The 13423-nt window shown below is 46.2% G+C and overlaps 1 protein-coding gene across 1 annotated transcript in view; it reads left to right on the top strand.

Moving 5' to 3' along the window:
- Nucleotides 1-13423, top strand: part of LOC112573513 (nucleolar protein 4-like) — a 142184-nt gene that overhangs the window by 109098 nt on the left and 19663 nt on the right. Inside the window, exon 5 of the mRNA XM_025253962.1 lies at nt 10209-10408. Coding sequence (XP_025109747.1) covers nt 10209-10408 — 200 coding nt within the window. The remainder of the gene's footprint in view (nt 1-10208; nt 10409-13423) is intronic.

Raw genomic sequence — 13423 nt, 5'->3', positions numbered from 1 at the left:
TGTCACTGGTAAAATTACACAGATGCCTACTAGTCATTGCTGAGATCACACATGTCGGATTTTTTTTTTTTTTTTTTTGTGGGGGGTGGGGTTGTAATAGTGTCGAAAGTCAGCAATAAATAAGAAAGTCATATAATAATTATCACTACTACTACTAATAACAATAAAAACAACTGAGGGAAAGAAGGCAAAAGAAATACTCTGCATGCGGTCATCATCGTCGTCGTCATCGTCGTTGTCGTTTGTCAGTACAATAATTTTAATTAGGCAAAGCGTTTAACGGAGCACTACAAACACTAACAACGTTATTTCCCCTGTAAGTCAGGAAGGTTAAAGAGCCACTGATAGTATTTGTTTTAACATTTATTTAATGTCTTATCTGTTAACACGATTTTGTAAAGAATAGAGCGCAAGGAAGCCATGGTGCTTCTGATCTCTACTCACTTGTAACCGTGTTCACAACTGTTTGCGTTTGTTATAGTCTGTTCCCTCTGGTTGATTCCTGAAGCTTGATCGCTTGACGTAGACAAGACGTAGAAATCGATGAAAGAGCGGACAGTGGTAACGGCTTGAGAAATCACCTTCAGGACCACCGTGGTCACGTGCCCACACGTCACTGAGTGTCTCAACCCGGCGCGCGCTGACTTCCCCGGGGTGGAGGGTGACGTTAGCTTCCTCCGTGTGACGAGGGTGGATGAGGCAGCACCATGTAGATGAACTCTGCCACATTTTTATTATGTTACCCCCTAAAGAAAATACATCCTGTTGTGATGAAACATTGATGTACTCATCCGTAATCATCAATGAACTGATTTGTGAGCCGTTCTGCTCAGTCTTTGCTTGGAAGATCCGAACTTATTAGTACTTTTCATTTTAATTATAGGATTTAAAATGGGGTTCTTAGAGATTACTTATTTTAGAAATGCGATAAAGGTATAATTAAAATATATAATTGGCAGACCGATTTGCAACAGTGTTATAGCGGTTTGATGTATCAGGACCAAATAATGAACAGCATTGTAGGAGCTGAGTCATCCTGGGTAACTGTTGTGTACAGAGAAGATGTACTGCTGTACATGATCACGTGATACAGAGAAGATGTACAGGAACAAAGTAATAAACAAGATATTAACAGAGTAATACACAGGGTCTATGGACTGTTACTCAGAAACGGGGTAATACACAAGATAGGTTTGTTCTTTACTGAGATGATCTCGTTTTATTTTACTGTTTTCCTACAGTTAGCAGAAGAACGTAAGGACGTGTACTTTTTTTCATTAATAGAACACACACATATATATATAAAGGTAGCCTACTTGATACTAGCAGTATTCTTCAGATTGCATATACAGGTAACTGAGACAGGTTGTACCCGACATACATTATTGTCGTCAGTTGTCGAATTCTGTGGATATAACAACTTGTTGCTACACATGCCAATGGTGTCATGAGGCGGAGATAGAACTTGCCTCCTCACATCCCGATGTTGTCGTTGCTTATTTAAAAAAAAAAAAATTAAAAAACACCACTTCGGGGTAGGTCTTTTGACTAGAAAAGAACCTTGCCTCTTTTTGAGCCAACCTTGCGTTGTCAGTGTCATGCCACCGTCTTCACTGTAACACCCGCTTTGCTGAGCCTGCCACCCGGATCAGGTCGGTGACGAGTCACCCACCCGGCACCTCAGCTGTCAAGAGACAGAGACAGAGAGGAAGAGAATATCTTGCTGAGTGGCACCAGAAAGATGAAAAAAAAAAATCGATTGGATGCGATAAAGTACCGGGTGGAAAGTCGTTGTGGAGAAGAAGTTTAAACGAGCTGCCTATGTCATTGTTAGCCCTCCTCTAGCCGCTGTGTGCGGAGAAGGCCCCTCCGTTTTAGCTTGTAGCACCCACCCAGGCGGTGCCAGAGTGAGACAGCAGTCGCACACGGGGACAGGAGGGGGATAGGGGTGGGGTGACAAGAATCGATGATGCGGTGAAGGTGAATGAAAGCAGCCTGTCCCCTTCCTACCTGTGCCACCATTGCTGCGCGCGGCTTTGTGTGGAATGCGGGGAATCTGCAGCCACAGTTGCTGGCGAGCTCCATCAGACCAGCCTCTCTCCCCATCCGCTCTCTTTACCTTTCAGATCCACCGAGACTGGCTGCACTGTTAGCTTTTTTATTTTTATTTTACTTCATTTTTAGGAAGTCAGGGCTGGCATTTCCCTGGCTACTGTGCGACGTGCACGCCTACACGACACAGTTCAGGTACAGCTCCCTCGTGACTCACCCGAGTTCTGTCACCGAATTCTGGTATTTGTCGGGTCTTACACTTTAGTGTGGGTGAGGTCTTACAGGGTGTTTTATTTCTGCGAAATCAGTTTAAAATGTGTGGGGTTTTTTTATTTGTTTTTTTTGTTAGTTTTTGTTTTTTTTGGGGGGTGTACTGATTACGAGTCACGTGATTTGCCGATCTGTAACGTTTGACACGCTGCACTTTAAGGTACAGACCTGGTACCCGCAAGTGGTAATAACCATACACAGTACATGTACATCATTTATAGTTAGTTGCCCTGTGCACGCAGTTCGCTCGTGATAAATTTTATTGACTACTGTTTACCTGTCCAGCCCAACGGGTAAGTGGAAGCGGGTACTTGTGTCTGTAGCGCTACCACTGAGCAAACAGAAAGCTCAACAGAAAAATTTAGAAAGAATCCTTTCGTAGAAACACAGCGATGAATGGACAGTAATTGAAAACTAAAACAAAATTACTGTAATTTTTATTTTTTAAAAGATAATTTGAATAATTTCTGCATTGTTTTCCCGCGGTATGGATCAAACACGATCAGCAGCAGATGAGTTGATATCCAGTAAAACATGGTACACAGACGGAAACAGTGTATCGGGTGTGCGTTTGTATGTGTGTATATATACAGTAGGTGTAAATGTTTCGTGTGTAAATATGTAATAGATACGAACATGCGAATCATAAGTAAATATGTTTATGGAAACACATGGATCAGGTGGAAATGCGTGATGCTGACTTTTCAGTAGACAAGCTTCCTACCCGACACATACAAGTACAGGGTGATGTCCCCTCGCCTTGAGTGAACTAACTCGCCCTGGTTGTTGTTGTTGTTGTTGTTGTTGTTGTTGTTTTCTTGTAGTGCCTGTAGGGTTTCGTCCTGTTTGGTGTCTGCTGACTACTGTTGACATGTTTGCCTACCGCTGTTCTGGACTGTTGTCCTGAGTCTGTGTCCCGTTGTCGTCTTCTTCATCGTCTAACGGTCGCACGCGCCGTGTCCTCGCCATCTTGACTCCGGTTTCTCGTTTGCTGGATTAATTCTCTACTTCCCCGCAGTGCAGTTCATCGCTTTCTGCTCGACGGTTCATTTTTTTTTCTCATCATTTTCCCCACGATTCTTGGGTACTGGCAAGAGTCAACAAGCGTGGACTTGACCCTCTGACCTCTTGTCTACAACCCTGACGTCAGCATCCACTTCGTCAGACTGGCCTTCCTAGCTGAGACACACGAAACACGAGCAATTCATAACAAGCAACGAATAATATTGTAGGTTAAGTCATAGGTCAGGTCACGTCACACGCGCTGCGGAGAATCGCATGATTACATCCGATGCTTGTGTTCAACTCGTGACATACAAACAAGCGTGACATACAAACAAGCGTGACACACCAGCGGCTACCTCGCTGGCGGAACGCTGGCAAGTGTCGGGGCACACCGGGTGGGTGCTGAGGCAAACACGGGTAGAGGCGCAACGGCGAAAATCAATAGTTCCCAATCCCTTGTAGAGCTGTCAGTCTCCTATAGGAGCAAGTCACAGTCTCCTGTAGGAGCAAGTCACTCTACTGTAGCGTCTCTTGTAGAGCCAAGTCACAACCGTTAGTCATTCAGTCTTTTGTAGAAGTCATCAGCGGTTCCTCCAGAGAATTAAGTTGAGATTAAAAACCAATGACTGACAGTCTGTTGTAGAGGCCAGTTCTACACAATCCGGTTACAATCACCTGTAGGGACAACAATCTTCACAATCTCTTGAAAAACATAGACTGATTATTTTTTCTTTCATCTCTGGTGGAAGTGTAAAGGTACGCACCCCTTTTCCACCTCCACCGCCTGCCCCAGACCCCCAGCTCCAGCAGGAAGGCGGGTGAGGGACATTGATTCCGTGAGTTGTTTGTTCGCTGTGGGCCGGGACGGGTACTCCTCTTTAACCGTAACTATAACGGCTTTAATAATAATATCTGAAAATTAGAAAAAAAAGTCTTCTTTTAGAGGACTTCTTTTCTTTGTGTGAATCCAGTTTCTGTCTACTTCTTAATGGCTAAAAGACTTCATCGAATCAGTTGGTCTGGAGTACAGTGTCGTAACCCCCACTGAACCTTATCAGCTCAACCCGCCTACTCGAGGGGTTAAAGCCGTTATCCGACGGTACGAGGCGATTGGTCCTCGTCCAACAGTTTGCAGCAAAGATGTGATTTCCACGAAATTGGGTGACATCTTCTGTACACACGCAGACCTTCGCTGTCAGCTCCTCGATAAAAATTTAATGGAATCTGTCAACACTCAAGATGGGTGCTGTCACTCAGGCTGGGTGGGGTCTATACTCGACTTTGTCGCATGGTGTGGCAGCAGCTTAACTTATAGTCGACTGATAGCGAGGGTTAAGTCGAGCTGAACTCTAGAGCAGACAAACACTTTGATGTCGTCAATAAAGCCATGAGTTCAGCGAGACATATAAATACACATTTGGGTTTGTACAAGGCAGACAGCATCCTACGTTGTGCACGTGTCGATACCCGACATAACCTGTCGGCAGTTACTACCAACGTTCGCGAACCTGTGCTGCATTCGCTATCAACAATATGTAAGTGGGTCTGACTACTCTCGGCGAGTGTTTGTGACTAGGGTATGGCACTAGCAGGACAGATGACAATCACTATAGTATGTCAAGTGTCGAGAGGTACGAATTGTTAACGTAGATGAAGAAGGTTGCTTGGGATGTCGGTGTGGAAGGGAAGGCTGATGGAACAGCTACAGGAAGTGACGTTGTGGAAGCACGGCCTGGCCCAGTGAGTGGCCTCCCTCTGGCAAGCGTGGATGCACCAGCTACGACCAGGGTATCGGGTAGAACAGACAGAGGGGTGTGAGTGGTTAGGTGGGGTGTTGGGAGCGACTGACAGGCTGTGGTGCAGGGGAAAGGGACACAACTTGCACTCAGAGTTGCCTTCCCTTGCAATTCCCATCTTTGCTTGCTTGACTGACTTCCGATCGTCAAATCGTTACGCCTGTGACCTTGGGGTAGTTCGCGCATGCGTGTGAGTTGCTCTGTGTGCTTATTTGTGAGCAGACTTGCGTGCGTGCTTTCTTGTGAATGTGTGTGTGTGTCCTTCACAGTTACATCGATAACGACTGGCACATCCGAGCAGGAAACTCTCCTGTCAGGATCGCCGTTGACAGGTTCGATCTTCTCTTTGAGACACCTGGGGATAATTACGGGGCTTGAGGCGAATCCAGGTGCGTTTTCATCTAAGGGGGAGATCGCTCTGTCTCTGGTGGTAATTTCCTCGGATTAGAGCGACCCTCTCCCCTCCCCCGGCTGCTGGCATGGCGGTGGCGCTCAGCACACCTTCACTGTTGCCTGACAGTTCGAGTACCAACGATAACCAGCGGAGGAGGATGGAGGTAACCTAACCTTACCCAGCGTTCCTTGTGAGTGTAGGGATAGCGGCGCAAGGACTCCCCCTCCTCTCTCTCTTGGTTTCAGGAACAGTTACTCATAAATTGGAGCTGGCCATTACTGGTAGCATCGTTATTTGCTTTTTTATGGTCGGGTCGGCTTTTATTCCTCTCTATCAAAGGAAGGAATCAAATCAAAACTATCAAAGATACAGTATTTCCAAAGAAAGTATTCGATAACCCATTTTGTTTTACAAGTGAGCACGGTCACGGTTGAAAGACTCGCATTTTCGCAGGACACACATGAAAGGTTTGCAGACCTGCTGTAGAAGTGTAGAAGGTCCTGTAGTCCTCATCGTACTTTGTCACATGCAGAAAGGACAGTGAGCAACAACAAAGGACAATGGCGATGCTGGCCCCATCGTACACTGAATCCTTGGACTAACCCTCGATTCTGTGAAGAAACAGCCGTTGGAGCGGTTCTCGCTGTTGTCATTTCTGTTTTACTTACCTGTAAAGCTGATGTGGGGTCCGTGATTGTTCTGTGCAACACGTGTCTCATTCACAGTCCGGAACTGATCGACAGGTGCCGGTGCTTCGTCCACCACCGCAGCAGACCCATCAATGCAGGCTGCGACAGTGGGGTACGGGGGGGACCTCCGGACGCTGTGTGCGTGTTGGGAGGACAGAAGCCCCGCTGCTGACGTTGTTGCTGATGGTTTATAGGCCGTCAGGTGAGTAGGCGAGAGGGCTGACGGGGGCTTTGATGTAGATAACTGCTGAACAAGCATTTGGTTGCCTTGCTGGACTTGATGGGTCTTGCTGCTGATGGTTGAGCTTTCAATGAGGATACTCCGTCAGTTATTCAGCGCATGCGCAGTACACACTCGCTGGTAGTTAAAGAGGAAGAGGGAATTAAGTCTGTTAGTCACTCAGTTGACTTGACCAATAAACACGAACCTAAAGAGATGAGTGGAAAAGATCACCGTTGAGTTGTAAACTGTCGCAACGGTAAAAACTACATTTTCTCCTGCATTTAAAAAGTCTCTTCATACAAGTGCAACACCATCAGACATTGATTCTAAAATAATAGTTGGCGGAGAGAGACTGATTAGTGTGAAAATTAGCACTCCTGCAAGATATACTGTAATAAATAGTCACAAAGCTGTTGCACAATAAATGTTTGTATTACAGGCACGTATCTTTGCAGATAGATATGTGCATGTCGGTGTCTTGCCAACTGCCTTTCACCGTGCTGTGCTTGCCCCATCCCCCCACACAAACACACATAAGACATAACAATGTTCTTACAATTTTTACGACCAGTCTTCCCTGGTGCTTTCTTCTGCACCCTGGCTTGTTTAGTGTCCTGATAACACAGGAAGTTGCACCTAGTGCCGTCCCCGAGATGCTCTTGTGGAGAGGCAGACCAGACTGTAGAACACATCCTACAGGACTGTAGGAATCTCCGTACCCTGAGGAAAGAGACGTGGCCACAGTCGGAGACCCTGCACAACAAGCTGTACGGGCCGGTGGAGTCTCTGCAGAAGACCACCGATTTCATATCAAGAGCTGGTCTCCAAGTGTGAAAGAGGCGAACGACAAAAAAAAAAAAACCTGGCTAGTGACCTGAATAACGTCCTCGTGACCTATATAACATCTTCATGACCTGTATAACCTCCTCCTGTATAAACTAACCCTTACCTCATGAGGCATCCTGGCTTGTATATCGTCCTCATGACCTGTATGTCCTCGTGAACTGTATAACATCTTCATGACCTGCATAAAATTCTCATGACCTGCATTACTTAGACGTCCTCATACATCCTGCTTTGTAGAATGTCTTCGGGCGCCCTGACCCCTCTTCTATTTATTCGCAGAGCAAAAGGAAAACTTCCCACACAGCACTGATTTAGCTGCAGCGAGGAACATTTTTACCTGGCTGGATGACATCTTGGGTTTCTCCTCTCACTTCAGATCATTGTTAATCCGAACACCATCCTGTGACAGTAGTTGTCGCCCCCAATCAGATGTGGCGATGCCAAGCTTCATGTGGTCTTCTCGATGGTGGATGATGTTGCAAAGCCAGAGCTGGTGTTGGTACCAGACTCTAGCATGAATTATGTTTTTGAGCTGTTTCCCGACTAGATCATGGCATCAGTCAGTTACCCGTGCATGCCATCTCCCAACTACCATGCAAAGTAACTGTTACATTCACCCTAGGGTACCCAAAGCTCTTGTACTTTTTTTTACAAGTTTGAGATATATATATATAGAGAGGCTATTGTTACATGTTTGCAGTATAGAGGCTGTTGCTGTTTAATTAAGGAAAGCTTAGTTCATATTTGTATCTGTTGTCATCTACTCTTGCACACACACTAACGTCTACAGAGTTAAGCCCCCTTCCCCTGTCCTCCCTGTCGTTATTCATCCCCTGTTGTTATTCTGGTCGCTGCCATATTGTTCTGACTTCCTCCCACTCATCTTCTCGAGCCATTCTTTATTTCAACATGACCGCTGACCCATATTTTATCCCAAAAGACACCAATCTTTCCGTGGTGCGTCACATGAAGCTGTAGGTGGCGCTGGGCACACCATACTCCCCACCCCCACCTCCACACACCCCGCAACACCCTAGATTCCGCAGCCTGTCTCCATCCATCCCTCCCCCTCCAACAACCGTGTTTGCCTCCGCATCCTGTGCCCTGCGTCTAATGGCTCGCTCCTGTGTACCTGTGCAGTCGATAGCGGCGGGGTGCGGGGTGCGGGGGTGCTAGCATTTGGGAGGCCGTGCGATCGATTTTTGCCGGTGAAGGAGAGAAATAAAGACTGGAGCGGATCCGGCGAACCCTTTCATAGGCCAGAGAATGTTGTTCGCACCCAGCTGTCGCCACACCACGGAGGTGAGCGGGCTGGCGCGTCGTCGTCGACCTCTGAAGGAGGGAGGGCTTGTCTCCTCCATCTTATGGTGTGCGAGTGATCTCCCCTGTGTTTGCGCCCCTCGTCAGCCCCCAGCCTCGCGCTGCAAGTAAAAGTCGCGACCCCACCACACAGGGGCAGACAACCTGGCCTTTGTTTCAGATGGAGATGGTGAGATTCAGGTACACTGTTGTCACGTGCGGTATTATTTTGCAGTTGTGTTTCAAGATGAGCTCGACTGTGGTCGAACAAGCGCATTTGCGAGAATAGAGCATCATTAGTTTTTTTTTCAGTAGATGTCATTAGGATACTTTTATAAAAACTATTGTATCATTGTGAGCGTGCGTTTGTGCATGTCTACATGCGTGCAAGGGGAGGACAACAAGTTCCAAGAACTTTATTGAAAAATGAAGACAAATGTCTGATGTGCAGCGAAAGTTATTTTCCTTCTATTGAATTTAAAATTGTTTTAATTAACACATGCAATAATAATAATAAAGAAGTTTCTGTCGACAATCTGATGTTCCAAGAAATTAACGGACCTAGATATTCCACTGCTGTACTCCAGTGATGGTAAAGATTTTAATCATGAACTCTCAGTGCTGACGACTGTGAACATCTCAAGTTCCTGCTGACTGTGATTGCTGCTACTGATCGTGATGATGAAACGGTCTTGTGTATGTTTACAGTTACAAATACTCCGTGACTGTTACACTGTACCATGCTTGTATTTACAGTCAGTAAAAGGAATGATGAGACTTCCTCTGTGTTCCATGGCGCAAGCTTTTATCTTGGTCACGTGGTCTTTCATCATTTATTGCATATTTGTTCATCTCTCTTCCCCTCTGTCTTTCACGAAGTATGTATGATATGTTTACACGATGCACCAGTCATTTCACACACCTTCGCCTGTCCTTTCCTATCATGATCCTGTTATTCTTTCTTCACTCGCTGCACACTCACCAAAGCTCAAGCCCTGAGCTCAGGGAAAACTGAATATTTTCAAGATAATGTGCTGTAGAGGCGGAGATTCGTCCTTGGAGACAGCCATCTTGAAGTCGCGTGGAGTGCCTCATTTACATCTAACATGGCATGAATATTAATTAGACAGGCCGCCATAAAGACAGAGTAGGCAGCGAGTACATGGCGCATGCGTTGTTGATGTTTACATGTTTACATCGGCTCTCCACAGGTCCCTACTCCACCATAGATCCACCCTGCTTCAGTAAATGTCTGCCCTGCTCCACAGGTCCCCGTCCTAATCCACAGACTAGAAAGTTAATCTTTGGGATTGAAAGGAAAGATTTTGATTTTTAATGTCATGAGAGAATCTCGGAATCCGTAAACAGACATTTATATGAATGAATATTCTGGAGTCCGATCTTGAAAAAACCATCAGGCAAAATTCCAAAATCAGTGAGTCGGAACATAGGCAAAACGAACGGTGATTGGGTGAAGTCTTGTGAAACATAATTTCATTAGCATCGCCTTAATATGTAAAGTTGATTTCCAAACCCTGATGTTCACTTCAGTATGTATGTTCAGTATGTAGCCGCTGTGGTGTCTGATGTACAACTCAGCATCTCATTCTCATTTCTCATCTTCTTCTGTGCAGACTCTGTGTTTGGTGACCAGCAGAGTAGCACCCCCATCAACATGGCAGCCACCACCCAGCCTCCAGAAGTGCCAGACGGAGCCTGCGCCCTGTCCCCTAGAAACGCCACGACACCAAACAAGTCGCCGACGCCAGACAAGGTTGTGGAGAGCAAAGGTCACCCCGAGCGGAAACGGCGAGCGAGCAACGAGAGCGAAGATGTAGGTGAAGTGTGCTGCCCACGATAGCCTCGTGTCAGTGCAGCGAAACGGTTGCTATGGCTACACTTGTTTGGTTTGGTGTTTGCTTGTGTCACACTCTGCTGCTTCTCCCTTTAGTTTTATTGTCACACTGCTGCTGCTCCTACCTTTAGTGTGTCGTCATACTGCTGCTGTTCCCTCGTTTAACAGTTTATAATACAGTTTACTAGCGATGAGAGTTGAAGCTAGGCGAAACAGAAATAACTCCTTTACAGTTTGTAAGAAGAAAAAAAAAGTAAATTTTACAAAATCACAAAAAGCGACCACGTGTATCAGTTTCGCTCAGTGTCTCAGTATTTGCAGACGTAAACAATGTCTGGTGATCATCACAATAAGGTCAGGGTGACAAAATGTTGCCCAGAAAGATGTCAACGACCGCTTGTAATTGTCGTCAGTCAGTCTACCTTTTCCTCTCCCTGACAACAAGTTTATGTTTTAGTGCTTACACTTTCTTACACTTTACCTAAGTGTCTAACTTAAGTCTAAACTTGAGTAGAGATGCTGCAAGCAGTTGAACTGACTCAAAGGGCACTCGACAGGTTGTATCCTCGAAACAAAATTTAAAATGTTTGCTCAACATGAGAACAACAGCCAACACGAAATAAACACGTGGTACGACCGTCATTACTTATATAATGAAGACTATTTTCAGTTCACGTGAATTTCTAAATTACACTCCGTAAAACGATTCCGTCGCGTTAATCGCAAGCCTGCAGTTTATGTACAGTCATCTGACTAGTGGCCATCTACCTTTCTTTGCTCCTTGATCTGTCTGCCTGTCTGCCTGTGTTATTTGTGTAGTTTTTGTCGTTTTTTGTTGATGGTTTTTTTGTTTGTTTGTTTGTTTGTTTGTTGGGTTTTTCATTTTTGTTTTTTGTTTGTTTGGTTGTTTTTTTTTGTTTTTGTTTTTGTTTTGTTTTTGTTTGTTTGTTTGTTTGTTTGTTTTGGGGGGGCTCAACGCCGAGTTCACATTACCAATTGATTTCGATCAGCGACATTAGTTTCAAAAATCTCAAAAAATATGCTGAAGTGTTTATTGAGAAATTCTTGTCATTCTGAACATGAACATAAGTCCACAGACGGTTCGGAGAATCTAGCAGTTTGCCTAGCGGTCAACGTTGGGGTTAGTTCGTTGACTCGCATACAATGTGTGTGTGCGTGTGTATACCAGACACAGGAATAGCATACAGACGAGCGTAACAGTAGTTGTCGTGAAGATGGCAGCGTCCCCTTGAAGACAGTGGCGGGCGAGTTGTCGCGCTGACGATGGGGCTGGAGCTACAGGAGTGTCTCTGTCTCTCTGCTATCGATCTCAAGGGCACCATGTGACCATCTGTCTGCATCTTAGTGCCCACTCGCTGCCTCCTCACACCCGGCTTACCCTCCTCCTCCCCTCCCCTCTCCCCCACACACGCTCACTTTCTCACTCACACACACCCCCAGAGGCCAGTGCCTCGAAATTGGAGAGGAGTCCTTCAGTCAGTCCACAGGTTCTTCCCCTCCGTCTCTTGGCAGACCCGCGCCCCCTGTCGCCGCCCTCTCGTCTGAAACACGCCTTTGTCCGTCTCTAAGCCCCTGTTGACCTTCTCGCCCGCCCTGTGGAGGATGCCCAGATCCTGCTTCATCACTTACCTTGGCTGGTGACTGCGACTTGACTCCTGCAGACTGTCTGAACTGGAAGATGCTGCGTGGCTACCATGGACTTTGGTGCTAAAGTTGGACATAAACTAGTTTTTGTTTGTTTGTTTGTTTGTTTGTTTGTTTGTTTGTTTGTTTGTTTGTTTGTTTGTTTGTGCAGGCTGTTGCTAGGAAAGTCATCTGGCTAGAAATTAGTTCGATGTCTTTATTTTACATTTAAACTCTCTCTAAGGCTCGTGAATCAGCTCTGGAATGAGGTTAGTTTGAGAAGCTTGCCACCAGCGCAATGAACTACTATCCGTGAGGGTCAATGCGCTATAGAGATCTTCTTGTTGTTATTATTGTTCCAGAATTCTTAGTGGAGTGATCTTAAATGTTCAATAAAGAATTTTTTATGATTTGTCTTCACCTGTAGGGCTGGCATCACCTTTACGAAGTAGAGTTAAAATTATTACTTATTTCTTGTGAAGAATCTTTTCTACATCAGCTTCAAAATTTTTTTTCCTGCTTGTCCCCAACAAATTTGCGTTCTTTTTCTCCCCGCGGTCTTCTTCCGCCATGACCCTCACTAGCCTTGTCAGGTCGCCAGTTCGAGGCCATGACCGGCCATCCAGCCAGTGCGTGGCCCAAGTCGCGGACACGTCGCAGGCTGGCGACATCCCCAGTCTGGAGAAGCTGAGAGATGATAAGGCTACGTCCCCTCCAGCCACCCTCCAATCTGAACTCACCTCTTCTTCGCCATTAGCTGGTGCCGTGGGGAATCACCTCCCGCGCCTCCATGCCGTTGCCATGGCCACAGGATTGCTTCTCGCGGGATCTCGCGGACTGCTGCGGGAAAGATGACGTGTGACGACTGGCGGAGCTTGTGGCCGTGGGTTGGGGGAGGGTGAATAAGTTGGTGACGTAGGTGTGGCGAGCGCACGGGGGAAGTCAGTCATGCGAGAGATGCAGAATGAAAGGAAGAATTAGTGAGGTGGGAGGAGTGCAGTGTACTCGAGAAGCTGAGGGCCGTGGGGTGTCATCGGTAGACGTAGGTAAAGAGCACGCGGGCGATGATAATAAGCAGTAGGGAGTAGGGTGAGTGGTGGTGAGTCATGCTTGATAACAGTGTGAGGTTGGTGAACCTGCTGGGGACCTGTGGCCAAGTAATCAGACGGTCACTGGCTCAGGGGAAAGTACGGGGAGGGGTAGAGGAAGGACTGGTGATGTGGGGAGTACTCAGTTGTAAAAGGAACGGGTGGCGTCGTGAGTTCTCCCCTCAAGTCCTAATAAACTTTTGTTATAATAAACAGGGTTTTATTTAAACTTCAAATACAACTCCGCGAAAACAAAGAAGTA

Source organism: Pomacea canaliculata, linkage group LG10 (assembly GCF_003073045.1).
Source record: "Pomacea canaliculata isolate SZHN2017 linkage group LG10, ASM307304v1, whole genome shotgun sequence".
In the NCBI taxonomy this organism is placed as follows: domain Eukaryota; kingdom Metazoa; phylum Mollusca; class Gastropoda; order Architaenioglossa; family Ampullariidae; genus Pomacea; species Pomacea canaliculata.
This window is presented reverse-complemented; position numbering and strand designations above follow the sequence as displayed.